The 18,307-nt window shown below is 51.5% G+C and overlaps 1 protein-coding gene across 4 annotated transcripts in view; it reads right to left on the bottom strand.

Moving 5' to 3' along the window:
* Nucleotides 1–18,307, bottom strand: part of LOC144823538 (uncharacterized) — a 428,207-nt gene that overhangs the window by 293,148 nt on the left and 116,752 nt on the right. For 3 of the 4 annotated variants that reach the window (XM_078682136.1, XM_078682138.1, XM_078682137.1), the window contains exon 2: nucleotides 17,437–17,563. The exons of the other annotated variant lie outside the window; for it this stretch is intronic. In XM_078682136.1, the coding sequence (XP_078538262.1) occupies nucleotides 17,437–17,563 (127 nt within the window). The remainder of the gene's footprint in view (nucleotides 1–17,436; nucleotides 17,564–18,307) is intronic. 4 annotated transcript variants of the gene reach the window in all.

Genomic DNA, 18,307 nt, shown 5'->3' with positions numbered 1-18,307 from the left:
TCAGAGTGGAGCATCAGAGTGGAGCATCAGAGTGGAGCATCAGAGTGGAGCTTCAGAGTGGAGCTTCAGAGTGGAGCTTCAGAGTGGAGCTTCAGAGTGGAGCTTCAGAGTGGAGCTTCAGAGTGGAGCTTCAGAGTGCAGATTCAGAGTGCAGATTCAGAGTGCAGATTCAGAGTGCAGATTCAGAGTGCAGATTCAGAGTGGAGCATCAGAGTGGAGCTTCAGAGTGCAGAGTGGAGCTTCAGAGTGCAGAGTGGAGCTTCAGAGTGCAGATTCAGAGTGGAGCTTCAGAGTGCAGAGTGGAGCTTCAGAGTGCAGAGTGGAGCTTCAGAGTGCAGATTCAGAGTGGAGCTTCAGAGTGCAGAGTGGAGCTTCAGAGTGCAGAGTGGAGCTTCAGAGTGCAGATTCAGAGTGCAGAGTGGAGCTTCAGAGTGCAGAGTGGAGCTTCGGAGTGGAGCTTCGGAGTGGAGCTTCAGAGTGGAGCTTCAGAGTGGAGCTTCAGAGTGGAGCTTCAGAGTGGAGCTTCAGAGTGGAGCTTCAGAGTGGAGCTTCAGAGTGGAGCTTCAGAGTGGAGCTTCAGAGTGGAGCTTCAGAGTGGAGCTTCAGAGTGGAGCTTCAGAGTGGAGCTTCAGAGTGGAGCTTCAGAGTGTAGATTCAGAGTGGAGATTCAGAGTGGAGCTGCAGAGTGGAGCTGCAGAGTGCAGATTCAGAGTGCAGAGTGGAGCTTCAGAGTGCAGATTCAGAGTGGAGCATCAGAGTGCAGATTCAGAGTGGAGCTTCAGAGTGCAGAGTGGAGCTTCAGAGTGCAGATTCAGAGTGGAGCTTCAGAGTGCAGAGTGGAGCTTCAGAGTGCAGATTCAGAGTGGAGCTTCAGAGTGCAGAGTGGAGCTTCAGAGTGCAGATTCAGAGTGGAGCTTCAGAGTGCAGATTCAGAGTGGAGCTTCAGAGTGCAGATTCAGAGTGGAGCTTCAGAGTGCAGAGTGGAGCTTCAGAGTGGAGCTTCAGAGTGCAGAGTGGAGCTTCAGAGTGCAGAGTGGAGCTTCAGAGTGCAGAGTGGAGCTTCAGAGTGCAGAGTGGAGCTTCAGAGTGGAGCTTCAGAGTGCAGAGTGGAGCTTCAGAGTGGAGCTTCAGAGTGGAGCTTCAGAGTGCAGAGTGGAGCTTCAGAGTGGAGCTTCAGAGTGCAGAGTGGAGCTTCAGAGTGGAGCTTCAGAGTGCAGAGTGGAGCTTCAGAGTGGAGCTTCAGAGTGGAGCTTCAGAGTGGAGCTTCAGAGTGGAGCTTCAGAGTGGAGCTTCAGAGTGGAGCTTCAGAGTGCAGATTCAGAGTGCAGATTCAGAGTGGAGCTTCAGAGTGCAGAGTGGAGCTTCAGAGTGCAGAGTGGAGCTTCAGAGTGCAGAGTGGAGCTTCAGAGTGCAGATTCAGAGTGCAGAGTGGAGCTTCAGAGTGGAGCTTTAGAGTGGAGCTTCAGAGTGGAGCTTCAGAGTGGAGCTTCAGAGTGGAGCTTCAGAGTGGAGCTTCAGAGTGCAGAGTGGAGCTTCAGAGTGGAGCTTCAGAGTGCAGCTTCAGAGTGCAGCTTCAGAGTGCAGAGTGGAGCTTCAGAGTGCAGAGTGGAGCTTCAGAGTTCAGAGTGGAGCTTCAGAGTGGAGCTTCAGAGTGGAGCTTCAGAGTGGAGCTTCAGAGTGGAGCTTCAGAGTGGAGCTTCAGAGTGGAGCTTCAGAGTGGAGCTTCAGAGTGGAGCTTCAGAGTGGAGCTTCAGAGTGGAGCTTCAGAGTGCAGATTCAGAGTGGAGCTTCAGAGTGCAGATTCAGAGTGGAGCTTCAGAGTGCAGATTCAGAGTGGAGCTTCAGAGTGCAGAGTGGAGCTTCAGAGTGCAGATTCAGAGTGGAGCTTCAGAGTGCAGATTCAGAGTGGAGCTTCAGAGTGCAGAGTGGAGCTTCAGAGTGCAGATTCAGAGTGGAGCTTCAGAGTGCAGAGTGGAGCTTCAGAGTGCAGATTCAGAGTGGAGCTTCAGAGTGCAGAGTGGAGCTTCAGAGTGCAGATTCAGAGTGGAGCTTCAGAGTGCAGAGTGGAGCTTCAGAGTGCAGAGTGGAGCTTCAGAGTGGAGCTTCAGAGTGGAGCTTCAGAGTGGAGCTTCAGAGTGGAGCTTCAGAGTGGAGCTTCAGAGTGGAGCTTCAGAGTGGAGCTTCAGAGTGGAGCTTCAGAGTGCAGATTCAGAGTGCAGATTCAGAGTGGAGCTTCAGAGTGGAGCTTCAGAGTGGAGCTTCAGAGTGGAGCTTCAGAGTGGAGCTTCAGAGTGCAGAGTGGAGCTTCAGAGTGCAGATTCAGAGTTCAGAGTGGAGCTTCAGAGTGGAGCTTCAGAGTGCAGAGTGGAGCTTCAGAGTGGAGCTTCAGAGTGGAGCTTCAGAGTGCAGAGTGGAGCTTCAGAGTGCAGAGTGGAGCTTCAGAGTGGAGCTTCAGAGTGGAGCTTCAGAGTGGAGCTTCAGAGTGGAGCTTCAGAGTGCAGCTTCAGAGTGCAGAGTGGAGCTTCAGAGTGCAGCTTCAGAGTGCAGAGTGGAGCTTCAGAGTGCAGAGTGGAGCTTCAGAGTGCAGAGTGGAGCTTCAGAGTGCAGAGTGGAGCTTCAGAGTGCAGAGTGGAGCTTCAGAGTGGAGCTTCAGAGTGGAGCTTCAGAGTGGAGCTTCAGAGTGCAGAGTGGAGCTTCAGAGTGCAGAGTGGAGCTTCAGAGTGCAGATTCAGAGTGCAGATTCAGAGTGCAGAGTGGAGCTTCAGAGTGCAGATTCAGAGTGCAGAGTGGAGCTTCAGAGTGGAGCTTCAGAGTGGAGCTTCAGAGTGGAGCTTCAGAGTGGAGCTTCAGAGTGGAGCTTCAGAGTGGAGCTTCAGAGTGGAGCTTCAGAGTGGAGCTTCAGAGTGGAGCTTCAGAGTGGAGCTTCAGAGTGGAGCTTCAGAGTGGAGCTTCAGAGTGCAGATTCAGAGTGGAGCTTCAGAGTGGAGCTTCAGAGTGGAGCTTCAGAGTGGAGCTTCAGAGTGGAGCTTCAGAGTGGAGCTTCAGAGTGGAGCTTCAGAGTGGAGCTTCAGAGTGCAGCTTCAGAGTGCAGCTTCAGAGTGCAGAGTGGAGCTTCAGAGTGCAGCTTCAGAGTGCAGAGTGGAGCTTCAGAGTGCAGAGTGGAGCTTCAGAGTGCAGAGTGGAGCTTCAGAGTGCAGAGTGGAGCTTCAGAGTGGAGCTTCAGAGTGGAGCTTCAGAGTGGAGCTTCAGAGTGGAGCTTCAGAGTGCAGATTCAGAGTGCAGATTCAGAGTGCAGATTCAGAGTGGAGCTTCAGAGTGGAGCTTCAGAGTGGAGCTTCAGAGTGCAGATTCAGAGTGGAGCTTCAGAGTGCAGATTCAGAGTGGAGATTCAGAGTGCAGATTCAGAGTGGAGATTCAGAGTGGAGATTCAGAGTGGAGCTTCAGAGTGCAGAGTGGAGCTGCAGATTCAGAGTGGAGCTGCAGAGTGCAGATTCAGAGTGCAGAGTGGAGCTTCAGAGTGCAGATTCAGAGTGCAGAGTGGAGCTTCAGAGTGCAGATTCAGAGTGCAGATTCAGAGTGCAGATTCAGAGTGGAGCTTCAGAGTGCAGAGTGGAGCTTCAGAGTGGAGCTTCAGAGTGCAGATTCAGAGTGGAGCTTCAGAGTGGAGATTCAGAGTGGAGCTTCAGAGTGCAGATTCAGAGTGGAGCTTCAGAGTGCAGATTCAGAGTGGAGCTTCAGAGTGCAGAGTGGAGCTGCAGATTCAGAGTGGAGCTGCAGAGTGCAGATTCAGAGTGCAGAGTGGAGCTTCAGAGTGCAGATTCAGAGTGGAGCATCAGAGTGCAGATTCAGAGTGGAGCTTCAGAGTGCAGAGTGGAGCTTCAGAGTGCAGATTCAGAGTGGAGCTTCAGAGTGCAGAGTGGAGCTTCAGAGTGCAGATTCAGAGTGGAGCTTCAGAGTGCAGAGTGGAGCTTCAGAGTGCAGATTCAGAGTGGAGCTTCAGAGTGCAGAGTGGAGCTTCAGAGTGCAGATTCAGAGTGGAGCTTCAGAGTGCAGAGTGGAGAGTGGAGCTTCAGAGTGCAGATTCAGAGTGGAGCTTCAGAGTGCAGAGTGGAGAGTGGAGCTTCAGAGTGCAGAGTGGAGAGTGGAGCTTCAGAGTGCAGAGTGGAGAGTGGAGCTTCAGAGTGCAGAGTGGAGCTTCAGAGTGCAGAGTGGAGCTTCAGAGTGCAGATTCAGAGTGCAGAGTGGAGCTTCAGAGTGGAGCTTCAGAGTGGAGCTTCAGAGTGGAGCTTCAGAGTGGAGCTTCAGAGTGGAGCTTCAGAGTGGAGCTTCAGAGTGGAGCTTCAGAGTGGAGCTTCAGAGTGGAGCTTCAGAGTGGAGCTTCAGAGTGGAGCTTCAGAGTGGAGCTTCAGAGTGGAGCTTCAGAGTGGAGCTTCAGAGTGGAGCTTCAGAGTGGAGCTTCAGAGTGCAGATTCATAGTGCAGATTCAGAGTGCAGATTCAGAGTGCAGATTCAGAGTGGAGCTGCAGAGTGCAGATTCAGAGTGCAGAGTGGAGCTTCAGAGTGCAGATTCAGAGTGGAGCATCAGAGTGCAGATTCAGAGTGGAGCTTCAGAGTGCAGAGTGGAGCTTCAGAGTGCAGATTCAGAGTGGAGCTTCAGAGTGCAGAGTGGAGCTTCAGAGTGCAGATTCAGAGTGGAGCTTCAGAGTGCAGAGTGGAGCTTCAGAGTGCAGATTCAGAGTGGAGCTTCAGAGTGCAGAGTGGAGCTTCAGAGTGCAGATTCAGAGTGGAGCTTCAGAGTGCAGAGTGGAGCTTCAGAGTGCAGAGTGGAGCTTCAGAGTGCAGAGTGGAGCTTCAGAGTGGAGCTTCAGAGTGCAGAGTGGAGCTTCAGAGTGGAGCTTCAGAGTGGAGCTTCAGAGTGGAGCTTCAGAGTGGAGCTTCAGAGTGGAGCTTCAGAGTGGAGCTTCAGAGTGGAGCTTCAGAGTGGAGCTTCAGAGTGGAGCTTCAGAGTGGAGCTTCAGAGTGGAGCTTCAGAGTGCAGATTCAGAGTGGAGCTTCAGAGTGCAGATTCAGAGTGGAGCTTCAGAGTGCAGAGTGGAGCTTCAGAGTGCAGAGTGGAGCTTCAGAGTGCAGATTCAGAGTGCAGAGTGGAGCTTCAGAGTGGAGCTTCAGAGTGGAGCTTCAGAGTGGAGCTTCAGAGTGGAGCTTCAGAGTGGAGCTTCAGAGTGGAGCTTCAGAGTGCAGCTTCAGAGTGCAGCTTCAGAGTGCAGAGTGGAGCTTCAGAGTGCAGAGTGGAGCTTCAGAGTGCAGAGTGGAGCTTCAGAGTGCAGATTCAGAGTGCAGATTCAGAGTGCAGATTCAGAGTGCAGATTCAGAGTGCAGATTCAGAGTGGAGCTTCAGAGTGCAGATTCAGAGTGGAGCTTCAGAGTGCAGATTCAGAGTGGAGCTGCAGAGTGCAGATTCAGAGTGCAGAGTGGAGCTGCAGAGTGCAGATTCAGAGTGCAGAGTGGAGCTTCAGAGTGCAGATTCAGAGTGCAGAGTGGAGCTTCAGAGTGCAGATTCAGAGTGGAGCTTCAGAGTGCAGAGTGGAGCTTCAGAGTGCAGATTCAGAGTGGAGCTTCAGAGTGCAGAGTGGAGCTTCAGAGTGCAGATTCAGAGTGGAGCTTCAGAGTGCAGAGTGGAGCTTCAGAGTGCAGAGTGGAGCTTCAGAGTGCAGAGTGGAGCTTCAGAGTGGAGCTTCAGAGTGGAGCTTCAGAGTGGAGCTTCAGAGTGGAGCTTCAGAGTGGAGCTTCAGAGTGGAGCTTCAGAGTGGAGCTTCAGAGTGCAGAGTGGAGCTTCAGAGTGCAGAGTGGAGCTTCAGAGTGCAGAGTGGAGCTTCAGAGTGCAGATTCAGAGTGCAGAGTGGAGCTTCAGAGTGGAGCTTCAGAGTGGAGCTTCAGAGTGGAGCTTCAGAGTGGAGCTTCAGAGTGGAGCTTCAGAGTGGAGCTTCAGAGTGGAGCTTCAGAGTGCAGAGTGGAGCTTCAGAGTGGAGCTTCAGAGTGGAGCTTCAGAGTGGAGCTTCAGAGTGGAGCTTCAGAGTGGAGCTTCAGAGTGGAGCTTCAGAGTGCAGAGTGGAGCTTCAGAGTGGAGCTTCAGAGTGGAGCTTCAGAGTGGAGCTTCAGAGTGGAGCTTCAGAGTGCAGATTCAGAGTGCAGATTCAGAATGGAGCTTCAGAATGGAGCTTCAGAGTGGAGCTTCAGAGTGGAGCTTCAGAGTGGAGCTTCAGAGTGGAGCTTCAGAGTGCAGATTCAGAGTGGAGCTTCAGAGTGCAGATTCAGAGTGGAGCATCAGAGTGCAGAGTGGAGCTTCAGAGTGCAGATTCAGAGTGCAGAGTGGAGCTTCAGAGTGCAGATTCAGAGTGCAGAGTGGAGCTTCAGAGTGCAGATTCAGAGTGCAGATTCAGAGTGGAGCTTCAGAGTGCAGATTCAGAGTGCAGATTCAGAGTGGAGCTTCAGAGTGGAGCTTCAGAGTGGAGCTTCAGAGTGGAGCTTCAGAGTGCAGCTTCAGAGTGCAGATTCAGAGTGCAGATTCAGAGTGGAGCTTCAGAGTGGAGCTTCAGAGTGCAGAGTGGAGCTTCAGAGTGCAGATTCAGAGTGGAGCTTCAGAGTGCAGATTCAGAGTGGAGCTTCAGAGTGCAGATTCAGAGTGGAGCTTCAGAGTGCAGAGTGGAGCTTCAGAGTGGAGCTTCAGAGTGCAGAGTGGAGCTTCAGAGTGGAGCTTCAGAGTGCAGAGTGGAGCTTCAGAGTGGAGCTTCAGAGTGCAGAGTGGAGCTTCAGAGTGGAGCTTCAGAGTGCAGAGTGGAGCTTCAGAGTGGAGCTTCAGAGTGCAGAGTGGAGCTTCAGAGTGCAGAGTGGAGCTTCAGAGTGGAGCTTCAGAGTGGAGCTTCAGAGTGGAGCTTCAGAGTGGAGCTTCAGAGTGGAGCTTCAGAGTGGAGCTTCAGAGTGGAGCTTCAGAGTGGAGCTTCAGAGTGGAGCTTCAGAGTGGAGCATCAGAGTGGAGCATCAGAGTGGAGCATCAGAGTGGAGCTTCAGAGTGGAGCTTCAGAGTGGAGCTTCAGAGTGGAGCTTCAGAGTGGAGCTTCAGAGTGCAGATTCAGAGTGCAGATTCAGAGTGCAGATTCAGAGTGCAGATTCAGAGTGCAGATTCAGAGTGCAGATTCAGAGTGCAGATTCAGAGTGCAGATTCAGAGTGCAGATTCAGAGTGGAGCTGCAGAGTGCAGATTCAGAGTGCAGAGTGGAGCTTCAGAGTGCAGATTCAGAGTGGAGCATCAGAGTGCAGATTCAGAGTGGAGCATCAGAGTGCAGATTCAGAGTGGAGCTTCAGAGTGCAGAGTGGAGCTTCAGAGTGCAGATTCAGAGTGGAGCTTCAGAGTGCAGAGTGGAGCTTCAGAGTGCAGATTCAGAGTGGAGCTTCAGAGTGCAGAGTGGAGCTTCAGAGTGCAGATTCAGAGTGGAGCTTCAGAGTGCAGAGTGGAGCTTCAGAGTGCAGATTCAGAGTGGAGCTTCAGAGTGCAGAGTGGAGCTTCAGAGTGCAGAGTGGAGCTTCAGAGTGGAGCTTCAGAGTGCAGAGTGGAGCTTCAGAGTGGAGCTTCAGAGTGGAGCTTCAGAGTGGAGCTTCAGAGTGCAGAGTGGAGCTTCAGAGTGGAGCTTCAGAGTGGAGCTTCAGAGTGGAGCTTCAGAGTGGAGCTTCAGAGTGGAGCTTCAGAGTGGAGCTTCAGAGTGGAGCTTCAGAGTGGAGCTTCAGAGTGGAGCTTCAGAGTGGAGCTTCAGAGTGCAGAGTGGAGCTTCAGAGTGCAGAGTGGAGCTTCAGAGTGCAGATTCAGAGTGCAGAGTGGAGCTTCAGAGTGGAGCTTCAGAGTGGAGCTTCAGAGTGGAGCTTCAGAGTGGAGCTTCAGAGTGGAGCTTCAGAGTGGAGCTTCAGAGTGGAGCTTCAGAGTGCAGCTTCAGAGTGCAGCTTCAGAGTGCAGCTTCAGAGTGCAGAGTGGAGCTTCAGAGTGCAGAGTGGAGCTTCAGAGTGCAGAGTGGAGCTTCAGAGTGCAGAGTGGAGCTTCAGAGTGGAGCTTTAGAGTGGAGCTTCAGAGTGGAGCTTCAGAGTGGAGCTTCAGAGTGGAGCTTCAGAGTGGAGCTTCAGAGTGGAGCTTCAGAGTGGAGCTTCAGAGTGGAGCTTCAGAGTGGAGCTTCAGAGTGCAGATTCAGAGTGCAGATTCAGAGTGCAGATTCAGAGTGCAGATTCAGAGTGCAGATTCAGAGTGCAGATTCAGAGTGGAGCTTCAGAGTGCAGATTCAGAGTGGAGCTTCAGAGTGCAGATTCAGAGTGGAGCTGCAGAGTGCAGATTCAGAGTGCAGAGTGGAGCTTCAGAGTGCAGATTCAGAGTGCAGAGTGGAGCTTCAGAGTGCAGATTCAGAGTGGAGCTTCAGAGTGCAGAGTGGAGCTTCAGAGTGCAGATTCAGAGTGGAGCTTCAGAGTGCAGAGTGGAGCTTCAGAGTGCAGATTCAGAGTGGAGCTTCAGAGTGCAGAGTGGAGCTTCAGAGTGCAGAGTGGAGCTTCAGAGTGCAGAGTGGAGCTTCAGAGTGCAGAGTGGAGCTTCAGAGTGGAGCTTCAGAGTGGAGCTTCAGAGTGGAGCTTCAGAGTGGAGCTTCAGAGTGGAGCTTCAGAGTGGAGCTTCAGAGTGGAGCTTCAGAGTGGAGCTTCAGAGTGCAGAGTGGAGCTTCAGAGTGCAGAGTGGAGCTTCAGAGTGCAGAGTGGAGCTTCAGAGTGCAGAGTGGAGCTTCAGAGTGCAGATTCAGAGTGCAGAGTGGAGCTTCAGAGTGGAGCTTCAGAGTGGAGCTTCAGAGTGGAGCTTCAGAGTGGAGCTTCAGAGTGGAGCTTCAGAGTGGAGCTTCAGAGTGGAGCTTCAGAGTGGAGCTTCAGAGTGGAGCTTCAGAGTGGAGCTTCAGAGTGGAGCTTCAGAGTGGAGCTTCAGAGTGGAGCTTCAGAGTGGAGCTTCAGAGTGGAGCTTCAGAGTGGAGCTTCAGAGTGCAGAGTGGAGCTTCAGAGTGGAGCTTCAGAGTGGAGCTTCAGAGTGGAGCTTCAGAGTGGAGCTTCAGAGTGCAGAGTGGAGCTTCAGAGTGGAGCTTCAGAGTGGAGCTTCAGAGTGGAGCTTCAGAGTGGAGCTTCAGAGTGCAGAGTGGAGCTTCAGAGTGCAGATTCAGAGTGGAGCTTCAGAGTGCAGATTCAGAGTGGAGCTTCAGAGTGCAGATTCAGAATGGAGCTTCAGAGTGCAGATTCAGAGTGGAGCTTCAGAGTGGAGCTTCAGAGTGGAGCTTCAGAGTGCAGATTCAGAGTGGAGCTTCAGAGTGCAGATTCAGAGTGGAGCATCAGAGTGCAGAGTGGAGCTTCAGAGTGCAGATTCAGAGTGCAGAGTGGAGCTTCAGAGTGCAGATTCAGAGTGCAGAGTGGAGCTTCAGAGTGCAGATTCAGAGTGGAGCTTCAGAGTGGAGCTTCAGAGTGGAGCTTCAGAGTGCAGATTCAGAGTGCAGATTCAGAGTGGAGCTTCAGAGTGCAGCTTCAGAGTGCAGATTCAGAGTGGAGCTTCAGAGTGGAGCTTCAGAGTGCAGAGTGGAGCTTCAGAGTGCAGATTCAGAGTGGAGCTTCAGAGTGCAGATTCAGAGTGGAGCTTCAGAGTGCAGATTCAGAGTGGAGCTTCAGAGTGCAGATTCAGAGTGGAGCTTCAGAGTGCAGATTCAGAGTGGAGCTTCAGAGTGCAGAGTGGAGCTTCAGAGTGGAGCTTCAGAGTGCAGAGTGGAGCTTCAGAGTGGAGCTTCAGAGTGCAGAGTGGAGCTTCAGAGTGGAGCTTCAGAGTGCAGAGTGGAGCTTCAGAGTGGAGCTTCAGAGTGCAGAGTGGAGCTTCAGAGTGCAGAGTGGAGCTTCAGAGTGGAGCTTCAGAGTGGAGCTTCAGAGTGGAGCTTCAGAGTGGAGCTTCAGAGTGGAGCTTCAGAGTGGAGCTTCAGAGTGGAGCTTCAGAGTGGAGCTTCAGAGTGGAGCTTCAGAGTGGAGCATCAGAGTGGAGCATCAGAGTGGAGCATCAGAGTGGAGCTTCAGAGTGGAGCTTCAGAGTGGAGCTTCAGAGTGGAGCTTCAGAGTGGAGCTTCAGAGTGGAGCTTCAGAGTGGAGCTTCAGAGTGGAGCTTCAGAGTGGAGCTTCAGAGTGGAGCTTCAGAGTGGAGCTTCAGAGTGCAGATTCAGAGTGCAGATTCAGAGTGCAGATTCAGAGTGCAGATTCAGAGTGGAGCTTCAGAGTGCAGAGTGGAGCTTCAGAGTGCAGAGTGGAGCTTCAGAGTGCAGATTCAGAGTGGAGCTTCAGAGTGCAGAGTGGAGCTTCAGAGTGGAGCTTCAGAGTGCAGATTCAGAGTGGAGCATCAGAGTGCAGAGTGGAGCTTCAGAGTGCAGATTCAGAGTGCAGAGTGGAGCTTCAGAGTGGAGCTTCAGAGTGGAGCTTCAGAGTGGAGCTTCAGAGTGGAGCTTCAGAGTGGAGCTTCAGAGTGGAGCTTCAGAGTGGAGCTTCAGAGTGGAGCTTCAGAGTGGAGCTTCAGAGTGGAGCTTCAGAGTGCAGATTCAGAGTGCAGATTCAGAGTGCAGATTCAGAGTGCAGATTCAGAGTGGAGCTTCAGAGTGCAGATTCAGAGTGGAGCTTCAGAGTGCAGATTCAGAGTGGAGCTGCAGAGTGCAGATTCAGAGTGCAGAGTGGAGCTTCAGAGTGCAGATTCAGAGTGCAGAGTGGAGCTTCAGAGTGCAGATTCAGAGTGGAGCTTCAGAGTGCAGAGTGGAGCTTCAGAGTGCAGATTCAGAGTGGAGCTTCAGAGTGCAGAGTGGAGCTTCAGAGTGCAGATTCAGAGTGGAGCTTCAGAGTGCAGAGTGGAGCTTCAGAGTGCAGAGTGGAGCTTCAGAGTGCAGAGTGGAGCTTCAGAGTGGAGCTTCAGAGTGGAGCTTCAGAGTGGAGCTTCAGAGTGGAGCTTCAGAGTGGAGCTTCAGAGTGGAGCTTCAGAGTGGAGCTTCAGAGTGGAGCTTCAGAGTGGAGCTTCAGAGTGCAGAGTGGAGCTTCAGAGTGCAGAGTGGAGCTTCAGAGTGCAGAGTGGAGCTTCAGAGTGCAGAGTGGAGCTTCAGAGTGCAGAGTGGAGCTTCAGAGTGCAGATTCAGAGTGCAGAGTGGAGCTTCAGAGTGGAGCTTCAGAGTGGAGCTTCAGAGTGGAGCTTCAGAGTGGAGCTTCAGAGTGGAGCTTCAGAGTGGAGCTTCAGAGTGGAGCTTCAGAGTGGAGCTTCAGAGTGCAGAGTGGAGCTTCAGAGTGGAGCTTCAGAGTGGAGCTTCAGAGTGGAGCTTCAGAGTGGAGCTTCAGAGTGGAGCTTCAGAGTGGAGCTTCAGAGTGCAGAGTGGAGCTTCAGAGTGGAGCTTCAGAGTGGAGCTTCAGAGTGGAGCTTCAGAGTGGAGCTTCAGAGTGCAGAGTGGAGCTTCAGAGTGGAGCTTCAGAGTGGAGCTTCAGAGTGGAGCTTCAGAGTGGAGCTTCAGAGTGCAGAGTGGAGCTTCAGAGTGCAGATTCAGAGTGGAGCTTCAGAGTGCAGATTCAGAGTGGAGCTTCAGAGTGCAGATTCAGAATGGAGCTTCAGAGTGCAGATTCAGAGTGGAGCTTCAGAGTGGAGCTTCAGAGTGGAGCTTCAGAGTGCAGATTCAGAGTGGAGCTTCAGAGTGCAGATTCAGAGTGGAGCATCAGAGTGCAGAGTGGAGCTTCAGAGTGCAGATTCAGAGTGCAGAGTGGAGCTTCAGAGTGCAGATTCAGAGTGCAGAGTGGAGCTTCAGAGTGGAGCTTCAGAGTGGAGCTTCAGAGTGCAGATTCAGAGTGGAGCTTCAGAGTGGAGCTTCAGAGTGGAGCTTCAGAGTGCAGATTCAGAGTGCAGATTCAGAGTGGAGCTTCAGAGTGCAGCTTCAGAGTGCAGATTCAGAGTGGAGCTTCAGAGTGGAGCTTCAGAGTGCAGAGTGGAGCTTCAGAGTGCAGATTCAGAGTGGAGCTTCAGAGTGCAGATTCAGAGTGGAGCTTCAGAGTGCAGATTCAGAGTGGAGCTTCAGAGTGCAGATTCAGAGTGGAGCTTCAGAGTGCAGATTCAGAGTGGAGCTTCAGAGTGCAGAGTGGAGCTTCAGAGTGGAGCTTCAGAGTGCAGAGTGGAGCTTCAGAGTGGAGCTTCAGAGTGCAGAGTGGAGCTTCAGAGTGGAGCTTCAGAGTGCAGAGTGGAGCTTCAGAGTGGAGCTTCAGAGTGCAGAGTGGAGCTTCAGAGTGGAGCTTCAGAGTGCAGAGTGGAGCTTCAGAGTGGAGCTTCAGAGTGGAGCTTCAGAGTGGAGCTTCAGAGTGGAGCTTCAGAGTGGAGCTTCAGAGTGGAGCTTCAGAGTGGAGCTTCAGAGTGGAGCTTCAGAGTGGAGCTTCAGAGTGGAGCTTCAGAGTGGAGCTTCAGAGTGGAGCTTCAGAGTGGAGCATCAGAGTGGAGCATCAGAGTGGAGCTTCAGAGTGGAGCTTCAGAGTGGAGCTTCAGAGTGGAGCTTCAGAGTGGAGCTTCAGAGTGGAGCTTCAGAGTGGAGCTTCAGAGTGGAGCTTCAGAGTGGAGCTTCAGAGTGGAGCTTCAGAGTGGAGCTTCAGAGTGCAGATTCAGAGTGCAGATTCAGAGTGCAGATTCAGAGTGCAGATTCAGAGTGCAGATTCAGAGTGGAGCTTCAGAGTGCAGAGTGGAGCTTCAGAGTGCAGAGTGGAGCTTCAGAGTGCAGATTCAGAGTGGAGCTTCAGAGTGCAGAGTGGAGCTTCAGAGTGGAGCTTCAGAGTGCAGATTCAGAGTGGAGCATCAGAGTGCAGAGTGGAGCTTCAGAGTGCAGATTCAGAGTGCAGAGTGGAGCTTCAGAGTGGAGCTTCAGAGTGGAGCTTCAGAGTGGAGCTTCAGAGTGGAGCTTCAGAGTGGAGCTTCAGAGTGGAGCTTCAGAGTGGAGCTTCAGAGTGGAGCTTCAGAGTGCAGATTCAGAGTGGAGCTTCAGAGTGCAGATTCAGAGTGCAGATTCAGAGTGGAGCTTCAGAGTGCAGAGTGGAGCTTCAGAGTGCAGATTCAGAGTGGAGCTTCAGAGTGCAGATTCAGAGTGGAGCTTCAGAGTGCAGATTCAGAGTGGAGCTTCAGAGTGGAGCTTCAGAGTGCAGAGTGGAGCTTCAGAGTGGAGCTTCAGAGTGCAGAGTGGAGCTTCAGAGTGGAGCTTCAGAGTGCAGAGTGGAGCTTCAGAGTGGAGCTTCAGAGTGCAGAGTGGAGCTTCAGAGTGGAGCTTCAGAGTGCAGAGTGGAGCTTCAGAGTGCAGAGTGGAGCTTCAGAGTGCAGAGTGGAGCTTCAGAGTGGAGCTTCAGAGTGGAGCTTCAGAGTGGAGCTTCAGAGTGGAGCTTCAGAGTGGAGCTTCAGAGTGGAGCTTCAGAGTGGAGCTTCAGAGTGGAGCTTCAGAGTGGAGCTTCAGAGTGGAGCTTCAGAGTGCAGATTCAGAGTGGAGCTTCAGAGTGCAGAGTGGAGCTTCAGAGTGCAGAGTGGAGCTTCAGAGTGCAGATTCAGAGTGGAGCTTCAGAGTGCAGAGTGGAGCTTCAGAGTGCAGAGTGGAGCTTCAGAGTGCAGAGTGGAGCTTCAGAGTGCAGATTCAGAGTGCAGAGTGGAGCTTCAGAGTGGAGCTTCAGAGTGGAGCTTCAGAGTGGAGCTTCAGAGTGGAGCTTCAGAGTGGAGCTTCAGAGTGGAGCTTCAGAGTGGAGCTTCAGAGTGGAGCTTCAGAGTGGAGCTTCAGAGTGGAGCTTCAGAGTGGAGCTTCAGAGTGGAGCTTCAGAGTGCAGCTTCAGAGTGCAGCTTCAGAGTGCAGCTTCAGAGTGCAGCTTCAGAGTGCAGCTTCAGAGTGCAGAGTGGAGCTTCAGAGTGCAGCTTCAGAGTGCAGAGTGGAGCTTCAGAGTGCAGAGTGGAGCTTCAGAGTGCAGAGTGGAGCTTCAGAGTGCAGAGTGGAGCTTCAGAGTGGAGCTTCAGAGTGGAGCTTCAGAGTGGAGCTTCAGAGTGGAGCTTCAGAGTGGAGCTTCAGAGTGGAGCTTCAGAGTGGAGCTTCAGAGTGGAGCTTCAGAGTGGAGCTTCAGAGTGCAGATTCAGAGTGCAGATTCAGAGTGCAGATTCAGAGTGCAGATTCAGAGTGGAGCTTCAGAGTGGAGCTTCAGAGTGCAGAGTGGAGCTTCAGAGTGCAGATTCAGAGTGCAGAGTGGAGCTTCAGAGTGCAGATTCAGAGTGGAGCTTCAGAGTGCAGATTCAGAGTGGAGCTTCAGAGTGGAGCTTCAGAGTGCAGATTCAGAGTGCAGATTCAGAGTGGAGATTCAGAGTGGAGCTTCAGAGTGGAGATTCAGAGTGGAGATTCAGAGTGGAGCTTCAGAGTGCAGAGTGGAGCTGCAGATTCAGAGTGGAGCTGCAGAGTGCAGATTCAGAGTGCAGAGTGGAGCTTCAGAGTGCAGATTCAGAGTGCAGATTCAGAGTGCAGATTCAGAGTGCAGATTCAGAGTGGAGCTTCAGAGTGCAGATTCAGAGTGGAGCTTCAGAGTGCAGATTCAGAGTGGAGCTTCAGAGTGCAGATTCAGAGTGGAGCTTCAGAGTGCAGATTCAGAGTGGAGCTTCAGAGTGCAGATTCAGAGTGGAGCTTCAGAGTGCAGATTCAGAGTGGAGATTCAGAGTGCAGATTCAGAGTGGAGATTCAGAGTGGAGCTTCAGAGTGCAGAGTGGAGCTGCAGATTCAGAGTGGAGCTGCAGAGTGCAGATTCAGAGTGCAGAGTGGAGCTTCAGAGTGCAGATTCAGAGTGGAGCATCAGAGTGCAGATTCAGAGTGGAGCTTCAGAGTGCAGATTCAGAGTGGAGCTTCAGAGTGCAGATTCAGAGTGGAGCTTCAGAGTGCAGAGTGGAGCTTCAGAGTGCAGATTCAGAGTGGAGCTTCAGAGTGCAGAGTGGAGCTTCAGAGTGGAGCTTCAGAGTGCAGAGTGGAGCTTCAGAGTGGAGCTTCAGAGTGCAGAGTGGAGCTTCAGAGTGCAGAGTGGAGCTTCAGAGTGGAGCTTCAGAGTGGAGCTTCAGAGTGGAGCTTCAGAGTGGAGCTTCAGAGTGGAGCTTCAGAGTGGAGCTTCAGAGTGGAGCTTCAGAGTGGAGCATCAGAGTGGAGCATCAGAGTGGAGCTTCAGAGTGGAGCTTCAGAGTGGAGCTTCAGAGTGGAGCTTCAGAGTGGAGCATCAGAGTGGAGCTTCAGAGTGGCGCTTCAGAGTGGAGCATCAGAGTGGAGCATCAGAGTGGAGCATCAGAGTGGAGCATCAGAGTGGAGCATCAGAGTGGAGCATCAGAGTGGAGCTTCAGAGTGGAGCTTCAGAGTGGAGCTTCAGAGTGGAGCTTCAGAGTGGAGCTTCAGAGTGGAGCTTCAGAGTGGAGCTTCAGAGTGGAGCTTCAGAGTGGAGCTTCAGAGTGGAGCTTCAGAGTGGAGCTTCAGAGTGGAGCTTCAGAGTGGAGCTTCAGAGTGCAGAGTGGAGCTTCAGAGTGCAGAGTGGAGCTTCAGAGTGCAGATTCAGAGTGGAGCTTCAGAGTGCAGAGTGGAGCTTCAGAGTGCAGATTCAGAGTGGAGCTTCAGAGTGCAGAGTGGAGCTTCAGAGTGCAGATTCAGAGTGGAGCTTCAGAGTGCAGAGTGGAGCTTCAGAGTGCAGATTCAGAGTGGAGCTTCAGAGTGCAGAGTGGAGCTTCAGAGTGCAGAGTGGAGCTTCAGAGTGCAGAGTGGAGCTTCAGAGTGCAGAGTGGAGCTTCAGAGTGCAGAGTGGAGCTTCAGAGTGCAGAGTGGAGCTTCAGAGTGCAGAGTGGAGCTTCAGAGTGCAGAGTGGAGCTTCAGAGTGCAGAGTGGAGCTTCAGAGTGCAGAGTGGAGCTTCAGAGTGCAGAGTGGAGCTTCAGAGTGCAGAGTGGAGCTTCAGAGTGGAGCTTCAGAGTGGAGCTTCAGAGTGGAGCTTCAGAGTGGAGCTTCAGAGTGGAGCTTCAGAGTGGAGCTTCAGAGTGGAGCTTCAGAGTGGAGCTTCAGAGTGGAGCTTCAGAGTGCAGCTTCAGAGTGCAGCTTCAGAGTGCAGCTTCAGAGTGCAGAGTGGAGCTTCAGAGTGCAGCTTCAGAGTGCAGAGTGGAGCTTCAGAGTGCAGCTTCAGAGTGCAGAGTGGAGCTTCAGAGTGCAGAGTGGAGCTTCAGAGTGCAGAGTGGAGCTTCAGAGTGCAGAGTGGAGCTTCAGAGTGCAGAGTGGAGCTTCAGAGTGCAGAGTGGAGCTTCAGAGTGGAGCTTCAGAGTGGAGCTTCATAGTGTCAAGAGCAATGCCAATAGCTCTAACTTTAACAAAGGCAAAACCATTGCATTGTAAATGCTTGTTTTCCTTTAACATTAGGAGCTCGAAGCTCCGCCCACTTCGTGATGCGTAGGCCGAGCCCTAAAAACGAATTTTCAAAAAGGCCAGGAATTTTGTTGCACTGAATCCCCCTCCGTGGTAACTCCTGAATGCTTATATCATCATGTCTTATTCACAGCCAAAATAATGGATTGAGGATCGGAACGAATACAAATGTTTGAATATGAAAAGCACTGTCAGAGGATATGTCAGCATTATTTGGCCAGAATTTTGAGGAAGGACGAGAATTATACAGGCGATAATGCTGCGCACACAAAAGGAGAAGAAGAACTCAAGTTAAACAATAAAAAATAAAAAAAGAAGTCTGAAAGTCCCGGTCCATTGTGCCAATAATTAAATCCTTATGTTGAACCTTAGCTGGGTCTTTAACATGGCAATCGGAAATGCAAGTGGGTTCAAAGCGCAATATTACAAAAAATAGCATCACGGATAGTGGCTACTGTCAAAAAACAGAGAACTTATAGTCAAAACGGATAAAGAGAATATTGTTAAACAAACTTCAATCTGGTTGTTATCTACTGCTTAAACGGCCAAAACTCAATTACTGCTCATCGCTACTGCGAGTGACATGTACCCAGGAATTGAGGTGTTTGAGTATAAAACATCCTGCACACTGTGCTGAAAGACAGCTTTCTGCAGATACCTCCACCACAATGGTTGTGCAAGCAAGGCTGAACTCAAACAGCCCATATTGTTTTTATGTTGATAACATCTGATTTTCACATGGCAGAGGTGCATTCAATATATGTGTAGCATGTTTAAAGGCAGACTGTGATTTGCAAGTACTTGCGTTGATCTAGAAGTGTGTCTGTCCTTTTACAGAAGTGATAGGTTTGCGCATGTTTTTGAAATCTGCAGATGTTAACTTAGACAGCATGGACTAGTGGTGTGCTAAGCGCATGCTACGGTAAACTTAAACAGACTTCACCTATCGATTTCAAGGTTTCGTGGATTTCCTTCATCACATTATTGTAAAGCTCTTCCTGCCATTGCTGTAAAAGCTTCCATTCCTCTTCAGAGAAACAAGCAGCAACATCACAAAATGTAAGAGGTCCCTGTAAAAAACAAAATGTTACATCAACAACTGATCAACTTCACAAAATGCATTGAGATACTGAGATACAGTAACAAATCTCATACTTAACACGTTAGAGCAGAACAGGCATGCCCCTCTAAAAGTACGTATGTGCCTCATAATGAATAAGCATTCAGTACCAAAAACTTACTATCAGTACAAACTAAACATTTGCATGCCTCTGAACGTAGTGAACAACATTGCTTCCTAGTTTTTAAGAGTATTCTAGATCTGATTAGGGAGGGGGTGGGGGGTTAATCTACCATCAGTTCACCACCGCTGAGTTATCCGGTGACTCACCCAAAATAGGCAGGCCTGCTGATGCTCCATGTCCAGGTCTGCAATGTTAAGTAAGTAGGACACTAGCAGAGAAAATCGACAAAGTCTCTCTGCTCACAAAGGCCATTTGTTCTCAGAGATACGCCACTGCTTGAAGGGGCTCTTTCTAAGAAACGTGAAAAAACAAGCAAGCTCTGGCGAAGCCAATAGGTCATTCCTTTCCAAGGCATACCCAACATTTTGGCAAATGCTGTCCCATATCAGCAAAGAGAAACAAGCATTGGCAAAGCCACTACGCCTTGCCTATTGAACCTACTGACATTGGCATGGCTTTTCAGTGATGCTGCACATTAGCCCCAATGCTGTTCAGTATAGCTAAAGAAGAACAATAAAAGCCTTTGACGCAGACACTGCGTAATTATTTAGGCATGGGACCACATATGTG

This window comes from Lissotriton helveticus, chromosome 3_1 (assembly GCF_964261635.1).
Source record: "Lissotriton helveticus chromosome 3_1, aLisHel1.1, whole genome shotgun sequence".
NCBI classification, from domain to species: Eukaryota; Metazoa; Chordata; class Amphibia; order Caudata; family Salamandridae; genus Lissotriton; species Lissotriton helveticus.
Note: the sequence above shows the minus strand (reverse complement) of the source record. Positions and strands in the feature narration are given on the sequence as shown.